Source organism: Callithrix jacchus, chromosome 17, assembly GCF_049354715.1.
Source record: "Callithrix jacchus isolate 240 chromosome 17, calJac240_pri, whole genome shotgun sequence".
Lineage (NCBI taxonomy): Eukaryota > Metazoa > Chordata > Mammalia > Primates > Cebidae > Callithrix > Callithrix jacchus.
The window spans coordinates 55,917,622-55,943,102 of record NC_133518.1 but is presented as its reverse complement, the minus strand read 5'-3'; the positions used below and the strand labels follow the sequence as shown (position 1 = coordinate 55,943,102).

At 38.0% G+C, this 25,481-nt stretch overlaps 1 protein-coding gene across 50 annotated transcripts in view; it reads left to right on the top strand.

Annotated features, from left to right (window-relative positions):
* TBC1D5 (TBC1 domain family member 5) overlaps window positions 1-25,481 on the top strand; it is a 562,606-nt gene that overhangs the window by 511,866 nt on the left and 25,259 nt on the right. For all 50 annotated transcript variants that reach the window (XM_078354367.1, XM_078354358.1, XM_078354366.1 and 47 more), the window contains one exon: window positions 22,924-23,023. In XM_078354367.1, coding sequence (XP_078210493.1) covers window positions 22,924-23,023 — 100 coding nt within the window. The remainder of the gene's footprint in view (window positions 1-22,923; window positions 23,024-25,481) is intronic.

The following is a 25,481-nucleotide window of genomic DNA, read 5'->3' as shown; positions in this document are numbered from 1 at the left end:
AACATCATAAAGTGTACTTAGACTAGATGGTACCACCCACTGCACACCTAAGCTGTATGGTATAGTCTGTTACTGCTAGGCTACAAACCTATATAGCATGGTACTGTACTGAATACTTTCAGCAATTATAACACAATAGTAAGTATTTTTTTTATCTAAACATATAAAAGATACAGAAAAATATAAGGTAAGGTATATAGGGGGAAAAAAACGGCACACCTGTCTAGGTCACTTATGAATGGAGCTTGGAAGTGGCACTGGGCAAGTCAGTGAGTGAGCAGTGAGTAAATGTGAAGGCCTAGGACATTATTGTGTACTACTGTAGACTTTATAAACATTGTACACTTAGGACACACTAAGTTTATTTAAAAAATAATTCTTCAAAATAAATTAAGTTTACCCTACTGTAACTTTTTTACTTTATGAACTAATTTTTTAAAATTTTTTACTCTTTTGCAGTAACATTTAGCTCAAAACAAATACATTTTATAGCTGTACAAAAATATTTCTTCTATAAGCTTTTTTCTATTTTAAAATTTCTTTATTTTACTTTTCAAACTTTTTTGTTAAAAACGGAGACACGCACATTAGGCTAGACCTAACCATGGTCAGGATCATCAGTATCATTGTTTCCACCTCCACATTTTGTCTCCCTGGAGGGTCTTTGGGGACAGTGACACTAGATCTGTCATCTTCTGTGGTAACAGTGCTTTCTTCTAGAATACTTGCTGAACGACCTGCCTGACACTGTCTTAACGTTAACTCTTTTTTTTTTATAACTAGAAGTACATTATAAAATAATGTTAGTATAGTATAGTAAATACATAAACCAGTAACATGGTCATTGATTATTACTTATTCACTGTACATAATTGTATGTGCCATATTTACATATGATTGCAGCACAGGTTTGCATCACCACAAACACACAATGCATTGCACTATGACATTATGACATCTATGATGTCACTAGACAATAGAATTTTTTAGCTCCATTATAGTCTTATAGGACCACCATCATATATATGGTCTGTCATTGATTAAAACATCATTATGTGACACATGACTAGTTTGATACCTCATATCTTAATAAGAACTCATCTGCCCAGTGGAAGAGGATGCCAAGGTAATACGAAAAACGATGTAGCTATAGCCAAAATTATCCAAAATTAGAAAAACAAACTATAAAACCTTTGAGATATAATTATTTAAAGTAAATAGAATATTACAATCTTTATCTGTATGACTTTGTATGTCTTAGGGCAAGACACTCAACTTCTGGTGTTTTAACCACCTTATCTGCAAATTAAATAACAGTAAACAGCCTCCAAGCTCCATTGGTAAGCGACCTAGACAGGTTTGCTCTCTGAAGGATAGAGTTTACTGCATGCCCTCTTAGGGATCCCTTCAACATGTAGGAACTGATTCTATAGTACATAAAAGAGCAGAGAGGAACTTTAGTTTAAAGATGGCACCTTTAGTGCAACCATTTAGCTCTGGTCCCTCCTAAAATTCCACTGCAGGGACAACAAGAGCAGTTAAAGATAAACCCTCAAAGAATAAGAAAACAATAGCAATAAAATATTGTTACTTGGAAAACAGATGACAGGTGACAAGTAAGCAGCCTAAGAAAGTTGAAACTTCAGTAAGCAGTAGATAAAAAAAGAAGCAGCTTGATTTACATTGTAAAATTCTTGAGAAGCTCAGGAGCTGCAAGTGAGGATGAAGGCAGAACTGAAGACATGACAACTGGTCAGAAGCTTCTGAAAGAGGAATAAGATTCCCTTCCCTGCATTAATACAAGACTGAAAATTTAACTCTCTGAAAAGTGTACAACAGAATGTCTGTGGCCTGAAAGATCAGATATACCCCAATGTGAACCACCCTACTGGAAAAGGGGTAATGAATATACTAAATGCTAGATTTGAGACCCCAGTCCTCCCCAGAGTTCCAGTTTCGATAGCCCTTCAGGCAGGAGATTTGGAAGGGTTTTCTCTAGACAAAAGACACACACACACACACACACACACACACAACTATAAACATACTCACCCTAGGCTCAGAGGAACCAGCCAGTTACTTTATAGTGGACCCCACCATTAACAAGCCCCATTCAAACACAGAATTTGCTCTTAGCTCTTTAGTTCATACTAGTTTATATGAACAAGACAGCCAGGGATCACCAGGTACTTGAAGAGAGGATTTAATATTGAAAGACAAAAACAGAAAATAGCAATTGGGAAGAAACAGGCTATCCAGAACAAGAAAACAAAAATCATATTTTAATAGTTTTTTTCTTGTTCTCTAAATGTTATATTTTTCTAATGTATACATTTTTCTAAAATGTAAAACTCAATGGAAGAATTGGAAGATAAAGTTGAGGAAATCTCCCCTGGAATAGAATATAAAACAAATAGAAAAGAGAAAAATATAAGAAAACTAAAGCTGGCCTAGTAATTTTTTAAAAATTAGGACTTCCAGAGTGACCAGAGAACAGAAATATCAAAAATACAGTTCAAGAAATTTTTCCATTAATAAAATAACTGATTCTTAAGATAGGAAAAGTCCATAGAATTACCTACATAAGAAAAAAACAAACCTACCCTCAGATGTATTACTGAAAAAGTTCAGAAATCTGTGAAGAAAAGAATCTTATTGACTTGTAGAGTTAGAAAATAAAGATTTCTAACAAAGAATGAGGAATTAGAATAGCTACAGACTTCTCAGTAGCACCACCAGAAGGGAGATAATGGAGCAATACTTTGAAAGTTTGGAGAAAAAATTACTTTTAACTTAGATTCAACATCTGGCTAAACTAGTAGTAGTTAATTTTGAGGGTAAAATAAAGCCATGTTTAGACATTAAAGATTCAAAAAAAAATTATTCTTATGCACCCTGGGAATCCACTGGAGAATATACTGTACAAAAATAAGGACGTACACTAAGGAGGAGGAATACCTGGGAACTAGGAAATAGAGGATCCAAAGCAAAACAAAAAGATGCCCAGAATGATAATGTAGGTAGATGCCAAGACTATAGCCCTGCTAAATAGCAGACCCAGAGAGTAATGGCAAGCCCAGATTGGAGCAAGTTGGAAGGTTCCAGAAAGATTTCAACAAGATAAAATTAGAAGAATGACTAATGTATTTTAACAAATTGAGAGATTTCAACAGCTAGGTGTGAGTTTGGGTGATAACTTTATAGAAGCTAAACTAACCCCAAAAAAGGATAATTGGTAACCCCAAAGGAAAACAAAGTATATGTAGGAAAAGAAAGAAAGCTTATGGTAAGTCTTATAACTGAGCTGGGATTAGAATTTACATAGACATTATAATGTAAGCCTATTGAATATTAATCTAATCAGAATCACACAATACCCATTGAGAAGATGGGGCATAGGAACGATGTGCTTGCATGAGGATAGGAGGGAGCAGGTGGTGGTGGTCAATATAACTAAATCTTCATCTTCCATAGTGGGAAATTGGAATAATTCTCAAGAGAAATCAAACAGTGTCTAGATAAGTTAGAGATCAAGGCCAGCTGTGGTGGCTCAGGCCTCTAATCCCAACACTTTGGGTTGGGAGCATCGCTTGGGTCCAGGAATTTGAGACTGGCCTGAACAATATAGTGAGATCTGTCTTTATAAAAAAAAAACAAGTTTTTTTTAATTAGCCAGGTTTGGTTGTACACAACTGTACTCCCAGCTACTCAGGAGACTGGGGTAAAAGGATCACTGGAGTCTGGGAGATCAAGGCTGCAGTGAGCAGTGATTGTGCCACTGCACTCCAGCCTGGGGTGCAGAGCAAGACCTTGTCTTAGACTAGATCAATACATAAATACATAAATGATACAGAGGTGAAAAAACAAAATTGGTAAAAGAATTGAAAATGCTTATTTCTGGGGAGCAAGAAGTAGAGGGTGGGATTATGGGAATAGTTCTTCATAAAAAGAGCAGTTGTATGAAGCACTATTTCATTGTATTGACCATTTTACTTTTTTAACACTTATATTAGTATTACATGTAACTTAGATTAAAAATAACAGCTAAAAAATACAACAAAGTAGAATGTATTGGCATAATTAATAAGAGGAGATGATCTGCATGTACAAAGAACGTGTCTATGAAGAACCAGGGTAAGAGAATAACAAATGAGGAAGGCATATGGAGACAGGTTTCATTTGCATTCTATCATATTTTGGTGGCATATGGATTAGTCTGCAACACCAATTAATTGCTTTTCTTTATGATGATACTTTAACTTAAAACTGAGAAGTTGAGTAAAAATAGAAATAAAGTAAGTCTAACTCTTTACATAGACCTGCTGTGAAACAAGAGACAGAATACAAGTAATCATTCAAAATTTAGTATATTTGCTAACTTTGGGGAAGGAAGTAGGCAGAAATTATTAAGATAAAGCTCATGGTTTTCCAAGTAATCGTTTTATCTTATTATTTTAAGAAACAGTATGTTAAGTCAGTACACTTTGCCAGTGCTCACCCATTCTGGGCACTTAATAGGATTGCACCTGCTTGTCCCTATGATCTGTAAGAATCATATGACTAATTCTCTCTAGTTCATTTTGACTGAAAGTGATATATATGTATTGCCACTGCAAGACCATCCACAGCTCTCTTTCCCTCTGTCACCATGAACAAAGTCTCCCTGCCAACTCATCATAGACAGGAAGTATGAAAGATAAATCAGCTTTTGCTGATATAAGCTTCTGAGATTGATGCTTATCACAGCATAACAGTGCACAGTTGGAAAACGCTTAGGCCCACAGCTGGGACTCAGTCTCCCATGGAGCCACCTGCTGTCACTAGAATGGTGCCAGGACACCAGAGCCTATGACTGGGTACCTACCGTACGTGGGTCTACTTTGCTTTCATTTTCAGGCCAGTGTGATGTGATACAACAATATTCCATGTCCTCAAAAAAGTTCAAGATAGCTTTTTAATTAAATTTCTTACACAAACAAGTGACCAGAAATGAAAGCAGTCATCTCTTGCTTTAGGTCTCCTGTCCCTGAAACTATATGACAATACCTTTCAGATTTCAAGACTCAGTTTATCTTTTCAAGTGGTTTAGGGTCAAGAAATTGTTGATGTTAATTGCCAAAATAGTGGTAGAAAGAGACGTAAAACCTAAGATAATCTAGTAGTAGCTATCAGTATAAGTATGGTAAATCTGCTTGTAATGGTTTTGAGAAATGATTGTTAAAATCTATATAGGTAAGACATCATATCCTGGACAAGCATCATATAGTGTATTGTAGAACTTTTCTCTCAATATTGCCTTTTTATGTATCATAGATAGTTTTTCTGTAATCCACAGGCAATCTTCTTTAGGTAAAGAAGTATCACATTTACTCCTGTCAATGCCCATGATTTGGCCATATAATAAAAGAGGGCAGGATTCAGCTTAGTCTTTAAAGAGGTAACAATTAAGCCTTGTGCCAGATGTTTATAAAAGACATCATTATACTTCTTTACTGAAATGTGAAAACTAGTAGAAAGTTTTAAAATTGACCTCACTTCATTATTAGTAGTACCATTATTTTGAGGATAGGTATTGTTTTGTCTTGAAGAGAAAATAAAACATTTTGATACTTTTAATTTTTTATGCTTTATTTTACATGATAATATAAATGATATCTAGTACTTAGCTTTCTAGAAGTCTGTTTTTAGGTGGTCATTCTTTTGTTAAATAAGTTTTTATTTGTTTTAGTGCTGTTAGTCATGTTCTATGATTGTTGCTGAATCATTTTTCTAAGAATATCTTTGCTAGGGTTAAAATATGTGAAAAATAGAGCATAAGAAAAATTCTCAGCCTAGGCAACATAGCGAGACCTCATGTCTACAACAAATTTAACAAAAATATTAGCCAGGCATAGTGGCATGCACCTGTAGTCCCAGCTACTAAGGAGGCTGAGGTGGGAGGATCACTTGAGCCTAGGAGTTCAAGTCTGTCATGAGCTGTGATTGTGCCACTGCATTCCAGCTTGGGCAGCAGAACCAAGCCCCTGTCTCAATAAACACATAAAGAAAAAAGAAAAAGAAGAAAAACTTTAAATTGACTTGTCTAGGTAAATAAGTTCTAATATTTAAGCACACCAACCAACTAGAAGTATTTTTGTAATTTTCCTGATAAACAGCATGATATTTTGCTATGATTTGTAATAATTATAATGCATACCAACCTCCAAAGATCCAAAAGTATCCATGGTTCAGAATTCTCTCCAAACCACAGGAAATCAAAAAAGGTCTGAGCTGAAAATCTCTGCATAAAACAGGGTACATAATGAGATACTCCCCAACCTGAAGGCTCACAGCACTACAGCGGGGTGACCATCTGTGTCTTCATGACCCTGCATTCATCATTGCCCTTTGATAGTTTGAATATATACCATGGTCATACCAATTGAATTTATTTTTGTAATATTCATTGATCTATTGTTTATCATGACAAAATACCAAGAAGTGTCAGATAAATGAAAACAAGTTTGAAAGCAGACTCTTACTTCTAGACAACTTGAGAACTGCCTAACCTATTTCAGGTCATGATCTATAAATTATAATTTAAGACATTATATCTGTTTAAGAAATATAAGACAGCAATCCCAATGAGGATGTCCCTTAAGTGAAACTGGAAGGGGGAAAAGTTAAGTAATTAAACTAAATTAAAATATCTCATCCACATGAGATCCAGAATAAGGTTAAATGCCATATGAACAGTAAAGACAGTAAACAAAATGGTTTTAGAGGACAGACCATCATGGGCGTTGGTCTAGACAAGCTTCCTGTGAGAGATAGATTTGAACCACTGACATATTTCTTCTCCCATTAAACACAACCAATATTTTCCCTTAGAAAAATAGCTTCCTAGGACAAGTAGTAGTGGTGGATATTGAGTAGGCAGTCAACAATACCTTCCATAGGAGTTCTCTCCCTCACATCCCCTCACACATCCGGAATAGTTGGAATTGTATCAAGTTGCTTTGGGTAAAAATAAGAGAAAGTATTATCTCAAATTAGGAGATTTGTTGTTTATTATTTCACATAACAAGAGTCCTGAAATAGGTCTGTGGTTGTATAATTCAGCTGTTCAGTAGCATCACCATCTTTCCACTCTGCCATCCTTAGTGTGGTAGCTTTATCCTCAACTTGCTCCCATCATTTTCTCTCAAAGGTGCTGACACAGAGCCGGTTATATCACAAACACGTGCGTGCACATCCCTTCTAGAGAAGTCTACTTGAGAATTCCCCAGTGGGCTTTCCTTCACATATCACTGACCAAAATTAAATCCCATGCCCACTTCTAAGCCAGTCTCTGGTAAGGAGAAAGGTTAACAGAGACCCTTGACTGAGGACCAGCAGTTGCGGGGATGTGACGTGGCAGCCAACAATTTGATAGGTGAATTACCCTTGAAGTATTAATTGCCAGAATGGTTTATTTAATCCTTTCCTGAAGGATTTGCATTTGAAAACAGCCAGTTCTGCTACAATCAGTCATATTTTACTGGTGGATTTTCAGGCAACTGGAGTTAAATTGGTGGTTGGAAGGGAGAAATTGAGCAGAGCAACCTTCCCAGAAGAGTAGAATTTTCCTAAATATCTGATTTTCTTTTCAGTCAGTGATGTATACTTCCTTGGAAAACATATTATGTGGAAAGGGGGATGGAATTGAAAACTGGCATTTAGAATTCATCTAATTACAGGATTTTCACATCAAAAATACATATATGTAATTTCTTCTGGTTTAATCAGTGTTAATGATAGCTGGATTAAAATACAGTCCCATTTAAAATATGTTCCCATTTAATATAGTTTATTGAAATGAATAGATATAAAATGAATTTAAACATGAACAGTTTAAGTCTCACGAGAGGAATTTTAATCTAAGACCAAATTAACTTGGATATTTGAAACATACATTTAGTCATTCAGCGTTTTATAAACCTTGTTTACAATCTATCTTCCAGCAGATGTACTCAAGGTCAGAAAGGGTATACTATATATCTTTGTGAGAGAATTCTTTCCTTCTTTATCCATCTTTTTGCATCACCCAAATCAGGTAATTCCATTGCAAAGAAATGTGAACATCAAAGGGAGCATCATCAAAAGCCCTCCATTTTCAACAGTTTTAGCATGACATTTTAATTTAGTTTTTGTAAACAGGTTTTATAACCAACTTTTTAACATCCTTATGCTACAATAATTTTTTTTAATTAAAAAAATATCTGAGAAGCCTATTAGAGCAGAATCACAGGAAATGGAGTACTGCAATGTCCTTTGCAGAACAGTGCCCTTTGGGTTCAGTGAAACACTCATTCACCTCATGCTGGGTCTTCGTCCTCCATCTCTTAACGTCATCTCCATCCTCTCTATAAAATTCAAAGATGCCAGATTGTACCCATGCTGAATACTGCCCAAGGGGCATAGTCAGTGGTTTGGGGAAAGCTCAAGTGAAGCAATTAGAAATATTTACAATCCCAGGCCAGAAATATTTTGTGGGTTTGAATCATAATAAATTAAATGTATTATTGCTAGCATTTGCTTCTTTCTAGTGACCTTTCTTGAAACTTGACATTTATTTATTCTTTCAGTGCCACATTGCCTTGGGGACAGTTATTTGTACCCTAAAGTGCAGATGTGCATGACAGGGAAGGAAACGAGGGCTTTGACTTGTCCTGGGCAGTTGGAGGTCAGCCAAGGCCAGAGGCCAGTTTGCAGAGTCTGTGAGGTTGTCCTCTTCCTTCCCCCTCAGTGGCATCACCACCCTCTCCTACAGTGTCTTCCTGCTTTTAAACCTCCTGTCCCTGGCATCTCATTATTTATCCTTTGAACACCTGTGTAAGCTTTTCCAGGAATTTATACTTTTAATCCATTGAGCTCTCATTGCAGAAAGAGTGGCTTTGGTTCTGTCATAGGCCTGTTGGTAAAGGGAGGATCCGTATCAGGCAAGTGGCCTTCCCTTTGCCCCTGAAAGCTTAAGGCTAAGGAACCCCCTTTTGTCTGTTCCTCATAGCTAGAGCTGCTATGCCCAGAGGGTCAGTTGAGGGCTTAGGCACTATATTAGTCTATTTTCACAAGATATCAAGAACTACCTGAGACTGGGTAATTTATTAAAAAAAGACTAATTGACTCACAGTTCTGCAGGCTATAGAGGAAGCCTGGCAGGGGCTGGAGGGGGTGGGGGGGGCTCAGGAAATTGACAGTCATGGCAAAAAGCAAAGGAGTCAAGTCTTAAATGGCTAGAGAAGGAGGAAGAGAAAATGAGGGGGGAAGTGGAACACACTTTTAAACAACCAAATCTTGTGAGAACTCACTCACTTACTATCATGAGAACAGCAAGGGAAAAATACACCCCATGATCAGATCACCTCCGACCAGGCCCTCCTCCAACTCAGAAGATGACAAATCAAGATGAAATTTGGGTGGGGATAAAAATCTAAACTATATTGTCCTGTACCATACCTGGCTTCTCCCGAATTTCATGACCTTCTCACATTGCAAGATATAATCCTCCAGTTTCAACAGTCCTAAGTCTTAACTCATTTCATCCTTAACTCAAAAGTCCACAGTCCAGATCTCATCTGAAACAGTCAAGTGTCTTCCACCTATGAGCCTGTAAAATTAAAAACTAGTTAATTCCAAGTTACAATCAGGGTACAGGCACTGGGTAAATATGCCCATTCCAAAAGGGAGTAATCAGCAAAAACAGAGGGGCTATAGGCACCGTGTAAGTCTGAAACCCAGCAGGGCAGTCATTAAATCTTAAAGCTCTAAAATAATCCCCTTTGACCCCATGTCTCATCCAGGCAACACTCATGCAAAGGGTGGGCTCCCAAGGCCTTGGGCATCTCTGCCCCTGGGGCTCTACAGGGTACAGCCCCCTCAGCTGCTTTCACAAGCTGGCATTGAGTGACTGTGGTATTTCCAGGCACACATTGCAAGCTGTCAATGGATCTACCATTCTGGGGTCTAGAGGAAAGTGACCCTCTTTTCACAACTCCACTAGGCAGTGCCCCAGTGGAGACTCTGTGTGGAAACTCCATTCCCACATTTCTCCTCTGCACTGCCCTTGTAGAGGTTCTCTATGAAGGCTCTGCCCTGCAGCAGACTTCTGCCATCTAGCAGTTTCCATACATCCTCTGAAATCTAGGTGGAGACTCCCAAGCCTCAACTTTTGTTCTCTGCACACCCACAGGCTTAATGCCATATGGAAGCTACCAAGGTTTATGGCTTGCACCCTCTGGAGCAATGGCCTGAGATATCTTAGGCCCTTTTAGCCATGGCTGGAACAGGAGCAACTGGGATATAAGGAGCAATGTCCCAAGGTTATGCAGGGTAGCAGAGCCCTGAGCCCAGCCTACAAAACCATTCCTACCTTCTAGTCCTCTAGGCCTGTGATGGAAGGGGCTGCCACAAAGGTCTCTGAGATGTCTTTGAGGCATTTTTCCCATTGTCTCGGCTATGAACATTTGGCTCCTCTTTACTTATGCAAATTTCTGCAGCCAGGTTCAATAACTCCCAGGAACATGGGTTTTTCTTTTCTACCATATGGCCAGGCTGCACATTTTCCAAACTTTATGCTCTGCTCCCTGTTAAATAATTTCCACTTTCAGATCATCTCTTTGCTCATGCATATGACCATATGCTGTTAGAAGCAGCCAGACCACATTTTGAATGCTTTGCTTCTTAGAAATCTCTTCCACCAGATACCCTAAATTGTCACTCTGAAGTTCAAAGTTCCACAGATGTCTAGAGCAGGGGCACAATGCCACCAGTGTCTTTACTAATGCATAACAAAATTGACCTTTACTCTAATTCCCAGTAAATTTCTTATCTTCATATGAGACCGCCTCAGCCTGGACTTCATTGCCCATATCATTATCAGCATTTTGGTCACAACAGTTTAACAAGTTTCCAGGAAGTTCCAAACTTTCCCTCATCTTTCTTTCTTTCTTTCTTTCTTTCTTTCTTCTGAACTCTCCAAACTGTTCCAATTTTCCAATCTCTGCCTGTTACCCAGTTCCAAAGTTACTTCCACATTTTCAGGTATCTGTAGCAATGCCACACTCCTAATATCAATTTTCTGTATTAGTCTGTTCTCATATTACCATAAATAACTACCTGAGACTAGGTAATGTATAAAGAAGGGGTTTAATTGGCTCAGAGTTCCAGATGCTATACAAGAAGCATGGCTGGGGAGGCCTCAGGAAACTTACAATTATGGAAGAAGGTGAAGAGGAAGGATTCACATCTTATACAGCCAGAGAAGGAGGAAGTGAGAGTGAATGGTGGGATGGTGCTACACACTTTTAAAAACCAAATTTCATGAGAACTCATTATCACAATAACAGCAAGGGGGAAATCGACCCTCATGATCCAAATGATTCAGTCACTTCCCACCCTGCCTCTGCTCTAACACTAGGGACTATAATTCAACATGACATTTGGTTGACACAAATCCTGATGAGATTTGGACAGGGACACAAATCCAAACCATATCAGGCACCTTTACCAAAGCTTTCTGTCTTTTCCTCATCTCTATTTCCCTTCACAGCTTTCTGCCCCAAGTTGTCCATCTGTCAGAAATTAGTACGCCTGGAAGTATTGCTGGCAGTAAGCACTAGGAGGAATGAGAATATAGAAAGGTTATACTCTACATAAATTTTTTGTTCTCAAGTAACAAACAGTTCCATGTTAATTAGAAATTTTAGTTAATCCATTTTTTTAATGGTCAACATATACCCAAAGTATTTCACAACACCAGTGTCTGCATTGTGTATGTCTGACTCATATGGTTTGATTCCCCATTAGAATTCTGCAGGGGTCCCTTCTCCCTAAAATCCCTCAAATTTGAGGTGTGGCCTGTCGGGCCCTTTACAGTCTCACCCTGTTCAGCCTTATCATCAATCCTCCCTTCTGCTCCTCTGTGGCCCCTCAGGAATGCACAGCTGTTTCACTTCCCTCAAAGCAAGCGTGCTTTCTCATACTTCTATGTTGTTTTCCTTCACTGTCTCTTCTGACCAGAGTGATTCATGTAGCCACAAAACTGATAGAGTTCCTTCCCTTCCAGTGTCAGCCCAAGCCCCTTGCATCCCATGGAGCTTTCTCTGCTAGGAGCTTTCAGCACTTGCAACAAATAGCTGGGGCCCTAGTTAAGCTGCAGATTTCAGAGCCCCTACCCAAACCTAAAGCAGTAGCATCTTGAGATGGAGGGTGTCCTACATAATCTGCACATGCTTCCTCTGTTTTGAATGTCAGAGAACTACTTGTGTTTACTTATAAGGCTCTTGCAGGCACTTGTCACTGAATCCTCTGTGCCAGATATTGTGTCTGGCACTCAGTAAACGTTTAGGAATAAATGAATGCTGTTGAGGGTTTTGTGTGTTGTGCAAGTATTGAGATGTCTTAAGCTTTGCTCTGGCGTCCTCTAGAGCCTGAAAAGTTGCCTCATTTCTCAGTGGCATTTACCAACCATTTATTTAAAAAGCTAATAGAAATTGGTGTTTAGTGAGAGACAGGGTATAACTTAAGGGATGAATTAGCAAAAGTATGATAGGCATATGAATAAACCAGATCATTTATAGAATTTTTTCCTTCTCACCTGTTTTTCTTTCCCAAAGTCTCAGAAGTGGTTGTGTTTATGTGAAATATGAAGGCTGTTCCAACACTTACTTACTTCTACCATTGCTACCTTAAAGTAGTTCTTAAACTGTGCTTGATCCTCAGCTCGGATTTGCTGCAGGGTAGAGTTTTTGTTTTTCTCTGTTGGGACATTGTAGAGGTCATTTAGCCCAGAGAATAAGTTGTGCAAGTGTGTGCATTTTATCCTCACACAGATCAATTAGCTTTGTCATAAGAAAAACAATCTTGGCCCAGGCCCTTCTATCTGGGTCAGCCATTGTGCAGATGCCTACCCTTGGTGCCAGGAACAGCAAGGGAGAGCACGCAGATGGTTTTGCCCAGCCAGCATTACTATGAGAAACTCAGCTGGAGGCCCTGGTGCTTGCCGGCTGGTTTCATCAGTTGGTCTTATCACGTGTAAGTGGTGAGAGGGAAAACCCTTGTTAAGTAGAGTAACATCTGTGCTTATTGTCCTGGTGGAGGAGAAAACTATATAAGTTTCCAAGTGATTGGTCAGGTTGTCTAATTATAAAAACACAACACAGAAATGACAGCATAAAAGCCCAAAAGATGGGAGCATTTCTCCACTAGTACCATTTAATGAGACTCCCATACATAAGCCCTTCTAGGAGACACCTTTTTTCCCAGTTAAAGTGTTCAAAAGACAGGCAGTTGCCCTAATAAATGTGTTTGACACTTTATACCGTTTGAATTTGTACAGGGCTAAGACATACCATATGCATATAATCATTTAAAACTGCAGTTAGAGGACTTGTGCAAATAATGAGGTTTGTACCTCTGCAAGTGTGGTTTTATTCTTCCTCTGGTTACACCTATGTCAAGTTGGTCCTAATTAAAGGTTTTATTTCAACTTCTAGTATATTTATTCCAGATTGTAAGCTTATTTACTTTACTTTAGAATTTGTAGCACATAATCCTGTTTTTTTGGCACCATTCTTGTTTTTTCTGTTCATTTTTTTTTTGTAGGCAACTTCTAGGAAAGCAAAATTAGATTAAAATAGTTCATAATATTAAAATGGCAGTAGGTATAAAAGCATGTTTCTAAGGGCTAAAAGTTCTTAAATATTACTTATGATTTTTCTAAAGATATCTTCAGAAAATCAGGGATGAATTTAAACACTATGAATTATGGAAGTATTTTTGCCATTTCCTTTTCATTGCATTTTATGTTTCAAAAGCATATTTTATTCTTTGATACTTAATACACAGCCTATGTTTGTCAAAAGTTACAGAAGAGAGCATGCGTAATCCAACAAAATTAGTTCATATTTCACTTCTTTTTAACGAGCAATTTTATAAATGTTTGTGTTTACATTAGAATAAACTGATATCTAATGTTCTAAGAATTCGCTCTAAAGAGAATAATAGAGCTGCTCAGTACAAAACTAACTCAAGGAGGTTAGAAAGCTCTCCTGGAAGCTTGTCACCCTGATCCTCTCCCTGCTGCATCCTACTCCATGTTGAGGTCTTTTGAACTGTCACCAAATATGCATCTAACCATGCAGCCATCTGTTAAAATTGCCTTAGATCAGATAAATAGTAAAGTACTTCACAACCTTCCTAGAATGATAGGAAGATGTATTTAGAAGTAAATATTAATAGGAGGAGGGCATGAGGTAAGTTATTTAAATTGTTGCCATCCAAACTATGGTCCATGGACCAGCTGGATCCTGTCCCCTGGGAGATTGTTAGAAATGCAGAATCTTAGGCCCCACCCCAAACCTACTCAGACTCTGCATTTTAACAAGATCCCCAGGTGATTTTTGTTCGTATTAAAGATTGAAAAGAATTGACATTAATAACATTAATTGCATACCAAGTCAGGAATGAGATTTTCTACATATAAAGCAAGCTTCAAATATATCCTAGTGTGAGCATGTTCTCCTTGTAAATGGTGGCTAAGTGCTAATAGTTATAGGTCACCTTCTATAAGTCTGTCCTCTGTTCTAAGCATTTTACATGGATTAGCTAGTTTAATCCTCAAGCAATGCTATAAGGTCACTGCTAGAATTCCTTCCCATTTTACACATAAGAAAACTGAGGGATATAGAGTCTGTGGTTAGCACCATCTACAAAAAAAGTTATTAGTCATAACTGGGCAATGAAGAATTTCTGCCTTATCAGGTAGAACTGAAGAATAAAAAGGGGTAAGAAATGAAGGTCTTTTTTACTCCCTAAATAAAACTTACAAGCAACAGCTGAATATAAAGAGAAATTTCTTTCCCTTAATTTTGCGAACCTTACATGCACTATTTTTAAAATATTTGTAATCCATACCCCATATGTCGCACCCACGGCAAGCATGTGATCTGAATTAATTATTTTAACCTGCCAACACCTGACTTCAAAAAGAGATTTGGAACTCTTCACATGTAAACCAATGAAGAGAATGTGGAGTTGATAGATAATTTGTCAATTTCAGGGATATGCTATAAGTCACATAGCAATTTGGTAGAGAAATTTTTGGCGGGGGAAAAATAAAGGTTTCTCCCTGTACCTGACCTTGTGGGTCTATCCCTGCAGCCCTTCTTGGGCTGCAGCAGAGAAGGGATTGGAATGATCTCTATCTATTAAAGCCAGGGAGGCTGGCAGAGCCTGACTCATGCCTCAACCTGGCCACCCCAGTTTTATCACAGGCAATTTTTAACTTTATAAGGAGTTGGTATTTTTAATATAAGCGTTTTATCCAAGTTTCTGAAGGAAACTAAAGGAGTGAAAAGTGGTACAAAATCCTATTGAGTTTAGGTTTTAGTGGCTTTGCTGTAGCCTTCAATAGGAAGGAGTACTGCTAGTATAGGATGATGTGGGGTAGAAGGAAAAGGGCTCAGTGATTGTTAGGAAAACCCATCCTTTCAGCACAACTCCAGTGTCCCTGGAAAGGTAGGCTGAAAAACAAGGAAGCCTACTAGTGGGATTTCTGCTACTGGCCAGCTACCTAGCCAGAAAAAGTTACTTTACTTGTAAACAAGAAAGGGTTGAAATAAATGAGCTCCAAAGACACTTCCAGTTCTGAAATGATATAATTTGATAGCATAAATTTGACATCTTGAGCTTTGAATTTCAGTTCAAAATGTCTGAAGACCATTTCCATTTAACTTGTTTGTTTACATCCTGTCCAAAAATGGGAACTGTTATTTACTGGGGGATTTGTAAGCATTTTTATTTTTAAAATATCTTTAAGAAACACTTTATTTCTGGGCAACCCATAAAGAGCAGCAGTCACTGATGTTCTCACTTTAATCACATCGAAGGAAGCCTTTTATCATGAGTACTGTACTCAGGGTTTGCACATGGGACAAAATGTGCTAATTATTTACCTTGTTTACAATTTGTTTTATAGAAGTTTTTCTTAGTATTTAGTGTCATTTAAAGTACAGATTTGTTTTGAGTATAGAATGTTATTTGGGGCTTGGTTTAGAATCAGTTACCTCTTTTTTCCCCTTAGCAATCACCTTTCACTTTTTTCTTCTCTATTATGTTATTTGCATTATTTGATTTTCTTACTGTAAAAATATCCAATTTTAATGTAGAAAATCCACAGAAAATTAGCAAAACGGAGAGAAAAATATCACCCATAATTCCACTATTTTAAGAAAACCAATATAAACTATTTAGTGACTATCTTTCCATTATTTTTTTCTATGCATATACATACATACATACATACATACATACATATATATGTACATACTTTTTATCAGAATCCTTCTTTACCTACTACATAATTATAACCTGTTTTCCCAATTAGTATGTGATATGTTATTGTTAAATGTTCTCCTATAAAGATATTTTTAAAGGTTGCATAAGTTGAGCCCAGTGGCTCATGCCTGTAATCCCAGCACTTTGAGAAGCTGAGGCAGGCAGATCACTTGAGGTCAGGAATTCATGACCAGCCGACCAACACGGTAAACCCCATCTCTACTAAAAATGTTTTTTTTAAAAAACTTAGCTGGGTGTGGTAGCGGGCACCTGTAATCCCAGCTACTTGGGAGGCTGAGGCAGGAGAATCACTTGAACCCGGGAGGCAGAGGTTGCAGTGAGCCAAGATCACACTACTGCACTCCAGCCTGGGTGACAAAGCCAGACTCTGACTCAGAAAAAAATAAATAAATAATAAAGTTTGCATAGTATACTGTTTATAAATCTTCCAGAAGTTACCCAAATCACCCATCATTAGACATTTAGGATTTCTTTGGTGTGCATAAGCCAATATTTGTGTAAGTTGTATATATGAATGTGTGATAAATATCCTGGGAGTTATTTTTGCATGCATTCATAATTCTTTGAAATAACTCTCTAGGATTGTATTAAAATTCAGAGACAACAAAATTTACATTTACTGAGTGTTTGCCATAAACTAAGCACTATGCAAAGTATTTAATCTGGAAAACCTCATACAATTCATTTCCCCAACAAGCACATGAGGTAGAAACTATTATTGTCACTGTTTTGTAAACAGGAAACTGAGGCTCAAAGAACTTTGTTATCTGGTCAGAATCACAGAGAAGGTAAGTGTCCAGCTTAGTTTATACTGGTTTTAAAGCTTGTGATTTATATTCCGGCTTGTTCACCAGTATGGCTGTACAGCTTCACACCTCATGCCACTTATTATAATAGTCTTAAAAGGTCTTCTTTGGACTCTTCTTCCATTTTTTCAGGTGGTATCTTCCTCTGCTGATACCATATGCTTCTGACTTGGATTTCATTCACACCGTGTATGTGTTTTGCCCTTGTATACACCACAGCTTCCTCTGAACATCCGTGGCCTTTCCACTTTTTCTCCTCGAGACTTTCAATTTCCTTTACTTCCCACTTCTCGTTCACCCATCTGCTCGAGAAAGACTGGGCGTCTTTCCTGTCTTCTGGTTGCTATATTTAGCCTGTTCCTGCTGCCTACAGTTAGTGTTGGTTCCCTTGTCTGCTTCTCTTGTGATCTGAGGACACCCACTTAGAAGCTAAGCAGAACCCCACCTCAGAGCCATCCTGCCTCACTATTCCCCTGGAGTTTGAATTAGTCCATGGGCAGAAACACCACTGCAGCCTGTATAATCATCTGTCAGCATGGTGTGTGTTGGGGGCAGTGGCCACAGCAGTCTGCATGTCAAACCCAAACCCCCAGAACATAATGATATGAAGTAAATATGCAACAGGGATGAACAGAAAAGGAAGGGGGAGGCCTTTCTGCTGAACCTCAGCTCCTACTATCCCCGTGTTCTGGCTCAGCTCAGTGACTGCCTCGCTGCCCAGATGCCATACTTTCCTGACTCCTAAAACATCTTTCCTTATTAGGATCCCTCAAAAATACTAGAAAGCCTCCTTTCCTTTCCACATACACAAATTGAAATCATCTTCCCTTTCCAGAATTGTGAGAAATCCTCTCTCATGTCTCTTCTACGGAACGTAATCTTATACCTCTCTTGGCTTTCTGTGCAGGTTAGAAGTCAGAGGCCATGTTTTAATCATTATTGTATTTTACACAAGGCCTCACACAATACAAATGAACATCATTTTTTAATAAGTTAATAAGTGAACAAATAATAAACTATGAAAGTTTGTCCTCTTTTTAAAAAATAAATAGGAAGACATTGAATCATTTAATAAAATTGACATATTAAATGTGAACAACTGAGATACATAGCATTTAAATAGAAGTATAATGATGCATCAACTATTTGGGGCAGAATGGCAGTAGAAATACCACTTATTAAAAAGCAAATTCAAAAAATGATTTCTTTAGATTATTTAGTCAAACAATCATTCAGTAAACAACAAAACAACACAGCCAATCATATCTGAATGTTTTTGAAGGAAAATAATTTAATGAGCAATTTGACATTAGGACTCAAATTACAACTGGTGAATCTCAGTTAAAGGAGATGGAAAAAGGGGGATTATTCATGGGAAGGACCATAGTAATGAAGCATAGGAAGAAATGTGTACACAGGGAGGAAATGAGAGTAGTGGGCAAGTGACTTGGGTTCTCAAAGAGCTATCTAAACCTTAGCATGCATTTCCAGAGGATGTGGCCTACAGAGGAGTAGACCATATTTCACTTAGGAGATAATGAGGGAATCTACCTCAAAGGTCTGTGTGAAGAGTAAACGTGTTAATACAGCAAAGCTCAGTGTCTGGCATATTATAATCAACATAAAGGGATTTGATGGTAATTATTTTTCTCTTCTGATAGAGTCGCCCTCATCTTCCGGTCCTTTCCTATAGCGCACCAAGTATGATTGATGTTACACACTGTAGCCTGCATGTGGCCCAACTTCATCATCCTCAGTCAATTTTTCGCCTTGCACATTAATTTGCTATCTAGAGTTTAAGATGGTAATGGGCTCTTAGCTTTAATTAATCTTTCTGGGCTAAGCTACATAAAGTTTTTAAACCAGAAACTAATGTTTTCCAACAGTGAATCATAAAACTTTGTATTTAAAATCCAATTTCACTGTCTTAATTTGATTATAACAATTTTTTTTAAAAGAAAGAATAACTACCTTTATTGAGTGCCTGCTCTGTGCCAGATGCTGTGTTCTCCATATATTCTCATTTTGTTCTTCCCCAATCCTTCCAGGTGGGGGTGAATAAACCAAAAAATGAAGGAACTTGTCCAAGATTATACAGCTAATAACTGAGAGAAATAGGATTTGAACCCAGGTGTGTCTATTTCAGCATTCCATTTTTCCCTGCCTTACGCCCTCCTATAATGGAAGGCACGACACACACTAAAAGTTAATATAAGAAACATTTCTCTTCAGTGTCTTATTTACACATAACAATTATACTAACTAATCAGTTTCATAAAACCTCAAGGCAATTAGTCAAGCATTTTTATTACAGAGGACCAATTTAATGAAAACAACTAAAGCTGTCAATGTCTAAAGCATTGTTAGTTGGGAGGAGTGTGGAGGATGAGAAGCTAAGATAAAAATGTAAAGTCAGTTCCCACAATTTTAGAAGCTTGATTCTTGGCTCTTTCTTTTATCTGTAATTATATAATATAGTGAAGAATAAATTACAAGCCACCCTTTTGCCTCCAAGTGATTCCATTTCTATTTATAAAGTCTGAGTGATAGTTGAAAGGTTTAGAAATGTTTTAAGATTAAGCAAACTCTAAAAGGATAATATACTGGATGTCAAATTTCCAAATGGACAAAGTTTTTGGTATCTCAGCCTGCTTCAACCAGAGGAGTCCTCTTTTATCTCATGTATTTGGCTTTTATATAACTATCCCTTTGAAAAATAAGGTTTAAATGATTCAAAGTTGTCTTTTTCCATCTGTTTATAATGAGACAAACAGATTCTGTCAAGATCTACTTGGGTTTTAGGTATTCAAGATGCTCTTCAGTGGCTGCCACTAGAGCCCTAAGCAAAAATTGCAAACATGGAAATGTGTGTTTTTATATCCCCGCATATTCGCCCAGCAGGTGCCCTGGACTGCTAAACTCTTAGGACTTCCCATTAACTATACAAGCTAGAGGACCCCAGTCTCATCACAGTCTTTATTAAAGCTCCTGCTAGAGTAATAAAATGTTTTGAGAAAGAGGTCCTCTTTAAGTTGATACTTTCTACCAGCTGTTCAACACCTCACCGCCAACAGGCTGTGCCTACATCTTGTGAAGTGTGTCTTATGAAGTTCTTCCTTCCCATTTTACTTTCCTGTGCAAAAGAAAATAAATCCATTTAGGTACGAATGACTGCTGGGTATTAAAGCTTCCAATGGCTTTTGTATTTTAAAAGAAGTGGTGGCTAATCCAAATTAAACTAATGCATAGAGTAAATGGAAGACATGTTTTTAAGCCAAGAAGCATTGCATTCCTTGTGCCCCTTGTCCACTCTGGGCTGTCAGCACCCCAACTGGTAGCCACTTGTAAGGCAAAACACAGGCCATAGATTGGCCCTTTCTTTTTAAGAGACTAGCAAACTCTGGCCTCAGTACAGTTCTAGACTCAGCTAGTTGGGGTTTGTGTCTGCAGCAAACTAAAAAGGTAAATGGTTCAGTAGAGTAGACCACAGCCATACAACTTTCTTTACTAGTTTGTAAGTTCCTTTGAAGCAAAACCTCTAACTTTTCCATTCACCTGAGAGTACTGAATTTAGGTCCAGAGTGGATAGAGAATTACTTAAGGTCCCATGACTTATTAATGGCAGGACAGAACATAGGTTTCCCCATGCTATATGCTAAGTTAGTGTTATTTTCATTCTGCCACTATTTCTGTTGTCTATTGCTACACAACAAGCCACTCCAAAATTTAATACTCCCCTCATAGGTCTGGATCAAGAATTTGACCAGGGCTCAGGCTGCTCTGTCTTCGGCTCCACATAGTATTGACTGGGACACTCACTGAGCTGGCTTCAGCTGGGTCGAACTGAAAAGTCCAGAAAAACTTTATTCACATGTCTAGAACCTCTGTGCTTCTCGTGTGGCCTCTTTCTCTCCATATATTCTCTCCTTTCTTTCAGTATGGGAGCCTAAACGTCTTTATAGCGTGGTAGCTATCTTCTAATGAAAGAAGAAGCTGGAAAGCCTCTTAAACTAGGCCAATATTAGCAGTTTGACTTCTGCTAGATGCTCTGGATCAATGCAAGTCATAAGCCAGTCCAGATACAAGGACAGGGCGAATACATACTACCTAGTAATGAACGGAGCAACATGCAAGGTCAGGGAGGAAAGAAATGGATGGTGGCCATCTTTGGCGACTAACTGCAACCATTATTAAACAGCAGATGTAGCCTTCTTTCTCTGATTCCCACAGTTTCCTGATCACCAGGGAAATTCAAGCCTGTGCAGAAACAAATGAGAAAAAGAAGTAGAAAAATGCCCTGAAATGCCTCATCCTTTTCTACCTTAATGCTCAGCTGCAGAGTAAGGAAGGCAACCCCACCTCCAAAATTACCTCTAATTATCCTTTGGGCTAAGCCAAATAAGTATTTGTTCTTATTTGAGCATTGGAGGAGAGGCTGCTGCACTTGTAGGATACGTAAAGAATGTGGTTCGTGCTTGTATAATCCTACAGTAGACATTTCATAATAATTTGTTTTTAAAGCTGTTACTACTACATCTGTTTTTTTTGTTTGGTTTTGGGGATTTTTGTTTTTTTGGGGTTTTTTTGAGACATAGTCTTGCTCTGTCTCCCAGGCTGGAGTACTCAGTGCAACCTCCACCTCCCAGGTTCAAGCAGTTCTCCTGCCTCAGCCTCCTGAGTAGCTTTACAGGTGCTCACCACGACTCCTAGCTAAGTTTTTGTATTTTTAGCAGAGACAGGGTTTCACCATGTTGGCAAGGCTGGCCCCAAACTCCTGACCTCAAGTGATCTGCCTGCCTCTGCCTTTCAAAGTGCTGGGATTACAGGCATGAGCCACCATGCCTGGCACTACGTCTGTTCTGTGTTGAGTGTTTCAATGCCTATTCCTAAGGGCTAGTTCTTCAGGCAGCAGTTAAAAACAATAATTTTCAGTGCTGCATATGCGTATTGTTAAAATGGAATACATCTAGAAGTAACCTTTTCAACTATTAATTTCCATGTACAAGTCAAATAATACTCATTCTCTAAGAGAAAGGATACCTTGTTAGGTTTTTCTTTCCTTCATTTTTAATGATACAGAGGATTCTTAGGGAAAAGTACAAGTAGATCTAAGACTGGAAAATCAATTTTCTAGCCTATTCCAACACTGACAATATCCTCTCTTGTATTCTAGCTCTAACTTTGAGCAGCAATTTATAGGCTGCTGGGGCAACACTTTTCCAAGCACTTTAGGAAATCTCACATTTTAAGAGATTATTGTTGTCTAGAAAATGATGAGATGTGTCTTTTTTTTTTTTTTCAAATAGAGTCCAGGTTCCAGGCTTAGAGATTTGTCTTATAAACATGGGAATCTTTGGTTTCCCAAACATGTGAAAAAAAAAATAGTATTTTTGTACCAGCTGCTTAGGAAGTATAGTCCACTGAAATGCAAATTGCCCTCTTAATTTGTGTTGCTCAATGTTTATTGAAGATATATTGTGCACATTTTAAATACAAGATTGTATATGCAAATAGTTACACATGGCCTAAAGCTAGAATTCAATTAGGAAAAGTACAGACCTTTAAAATTTTCCATTTTACCCTTTTTCTATTTTGTTCGTGGTGGCAGTTGCTGTTTTGATTTGTCTAGGTTTAAAAAGATATCATGCTTCTTTAAACTAGTCTAGATCATTTAGAAAACTTTACAAATTTTATTTGACTGTCTCTAAAAAAATTCCATATGTTTATCCCTTTATTTTAGGAAGAAGAATTAGAAGCCCAAATTTCCTTCCTTCAAGGACAGTTGAATGACCTGGATGCCATGTGCAAATACTGTGCAAAGGTGATGGACAGTCATCTTGGTAAGTGAATTACTCTGGCCCTGGGAACAATGAGAGTCATCACAGTAATAGCCACTAGCATTACTTAGTGGCTATTAACAGCCCTGTGCTAAGCTGTTTACATGAGTTATCTTATTTAATCCTTACAACAGCCATATAATAGAAGTACTATTACTCTCTACATTATAAGATGAGGAAACCAAGGCATGGAAGAACTAAGAAAATGCCCCCAAGATTATATCACTAGTAAATTGAGTGGAGCTTCAAAATCAAGCAACCTGACTATAGGCTGGATGCAATGGCTCACACCTGTAATCCCAGCACTTTGGAAAGCAAAGGTGGGAAGATTTGAGGCCAGGAATTTGAGACCAGCCTGAGCAACATTGCAAGACACTGTCTCTTCCAAAAAAAAAAAATGTTTTTAAATTAGTTGGGCATAGTGGCATGTGCCCATAGTCCCAGCTACTAAAGAGGCTAAGATGGGAAGATTGCTTAAACCCAGGGGTTTGAGGTTGCAACGATCTGTGATTGTGGCACTGTACTCCAGCCTGGGTGACAAAGTGAGACTCTTTCTCTAAACAAAAATGATAAAAATAAATTTTTAAAGCAATCTGACTACAAATCTCAACTCCTGATATACTGTCCTTTGTAAATGTCTGTTTACCTCAAACAAAAATGAAATAATTGAGTTTTTAAGATCAAATAATCAGCTATACCACTGTACCAACCTGTCAGTAATCACTAATGTCATTATTTTGACAATTCTTTCTTTTTAAAAAAAATGTACTTTTTAACCACCTGCCTAAAATGCATGACCTTTTCTTTCTTCTGACTGTGCTTATATTCTAAGAAATGTTCCTGTTGGAAGTTCAGTTTGCATGGGGGTCATGCATGTCATATTGGAAAGTCTTCAGGCACTGCTCTGCATTTGTAAAAGGTTTTATATCTTGTATTAGAGATATCTTACGCTGGCTCATGTATGAATCACTTCTGTAACTCCATGCTGCTTACAAAAGCTTTTGCCATGCACCATTTTTACTATTTTTTAGCCCATTTATGGACATCTTTTGTTTCTTGACTGTCCAGTGTCTAAGATTGGTAGTTTATGAGTACATTAGGAAACTAAGACATGTACTCTCATGGAAATGGCCAGTGTGCTGCTCTGTAGCATCGAGAAAAGGCAATACCAGGTATTGTAAGAAATCAGGATGCATCCCACCTCTGAGGCAGAACCAAAGAGAATCCACCAAGGCCTCTGGGGCCTTCATTGGAGGTAAACTCTGTCTTTAAACCTCAACAAGCTCTAAGCAATTACAAGTGACAACATGGCTGTCATTTGGGTATAGCCTAAACCTACTGGCCTCAGTAAAATAATAAATGTTCTCTTAAAAGATTTGGAGAGATGCTGATCTAGATGGCTGGCTGCCTGACAGTGTCTTATTAGCAGCTGGCTGGGTCCTGTTCTACCCTCAGCCGTATTCCTACCCTCTCAACCACACCTGCAGGGAAAGGACTCAAGGAAAAAACAGCAGGAGAAACTCTGGTAGATGATTGATAGGGTAGTATCTCTCATCACAGCAAGAAACATTAACCCTGTCACATTTGATCTCTTACAGACTCTGTTTATTAATAAGCTGTTTGATGATTATTTTAAAAATTCATATAGAGCTATGACCAAGTCACCGATTCAGCTGCTCACAACTTGCAGGATCCAATTAACAAGAGTGAGTTCTGGTATGAGGAGGCTTTTTCTTCCATAGCTTAACTTAGGGGAAGAAGTACAGCCTTCTGCCTTTAAAGGTACCACCTCATTTTGGGGACAGAAAACACAGGTTTTAAAGGGGGCCTTGGCATGAACAGCATACAAGGGAAGGAGCGAGCAGATAAGAGTCTGTGTCAGTGGCTTCTGTGCTTTCTCTACCAGGTCCAGCTGGCACCAGCACAGGCAGAGCTAGGTTGTAGACTATTGTCTGAGATACTCTCCAGTAGAGGGAGAGTTTCATCTTGGACATACTTGATGTTGTAAATTGACTGTTATCTCTCAAATAAATCTCTGGGTGGGAGAGATTTCCAGCTCTGGAGCTTTTATGCAAGCACATAGTTAGGTAAGCTTGCCCTGTAGGAAGTGTCTGGTAAAGAGCAGATAAAGGTTGCATTTAAAGAACTAAGTAGGAAATGGAGAACAAGGCAAAGGGAGGAAAGAGAAGAGAAGAAAATAATTTTGAAAAAAAGACTCATTCTCTTTCTCTTAGAAAAATGGGGGTAATAAGTTACAGACCTAATTTTATATGAATCTTATCTAGTATCATTGTACTTTAAAATACATCAAAAGGAACTAATAAACATAGTTTATATATAAATAATATATTTTATATGACTAATTATGGTTACTTATTTAAATATAATTTTAAAATGTATGTGTAGTTTTTGCTTTTCTGGCTACTTGGATGATCTTTGCATTACTTGACTTTAGTTTTCA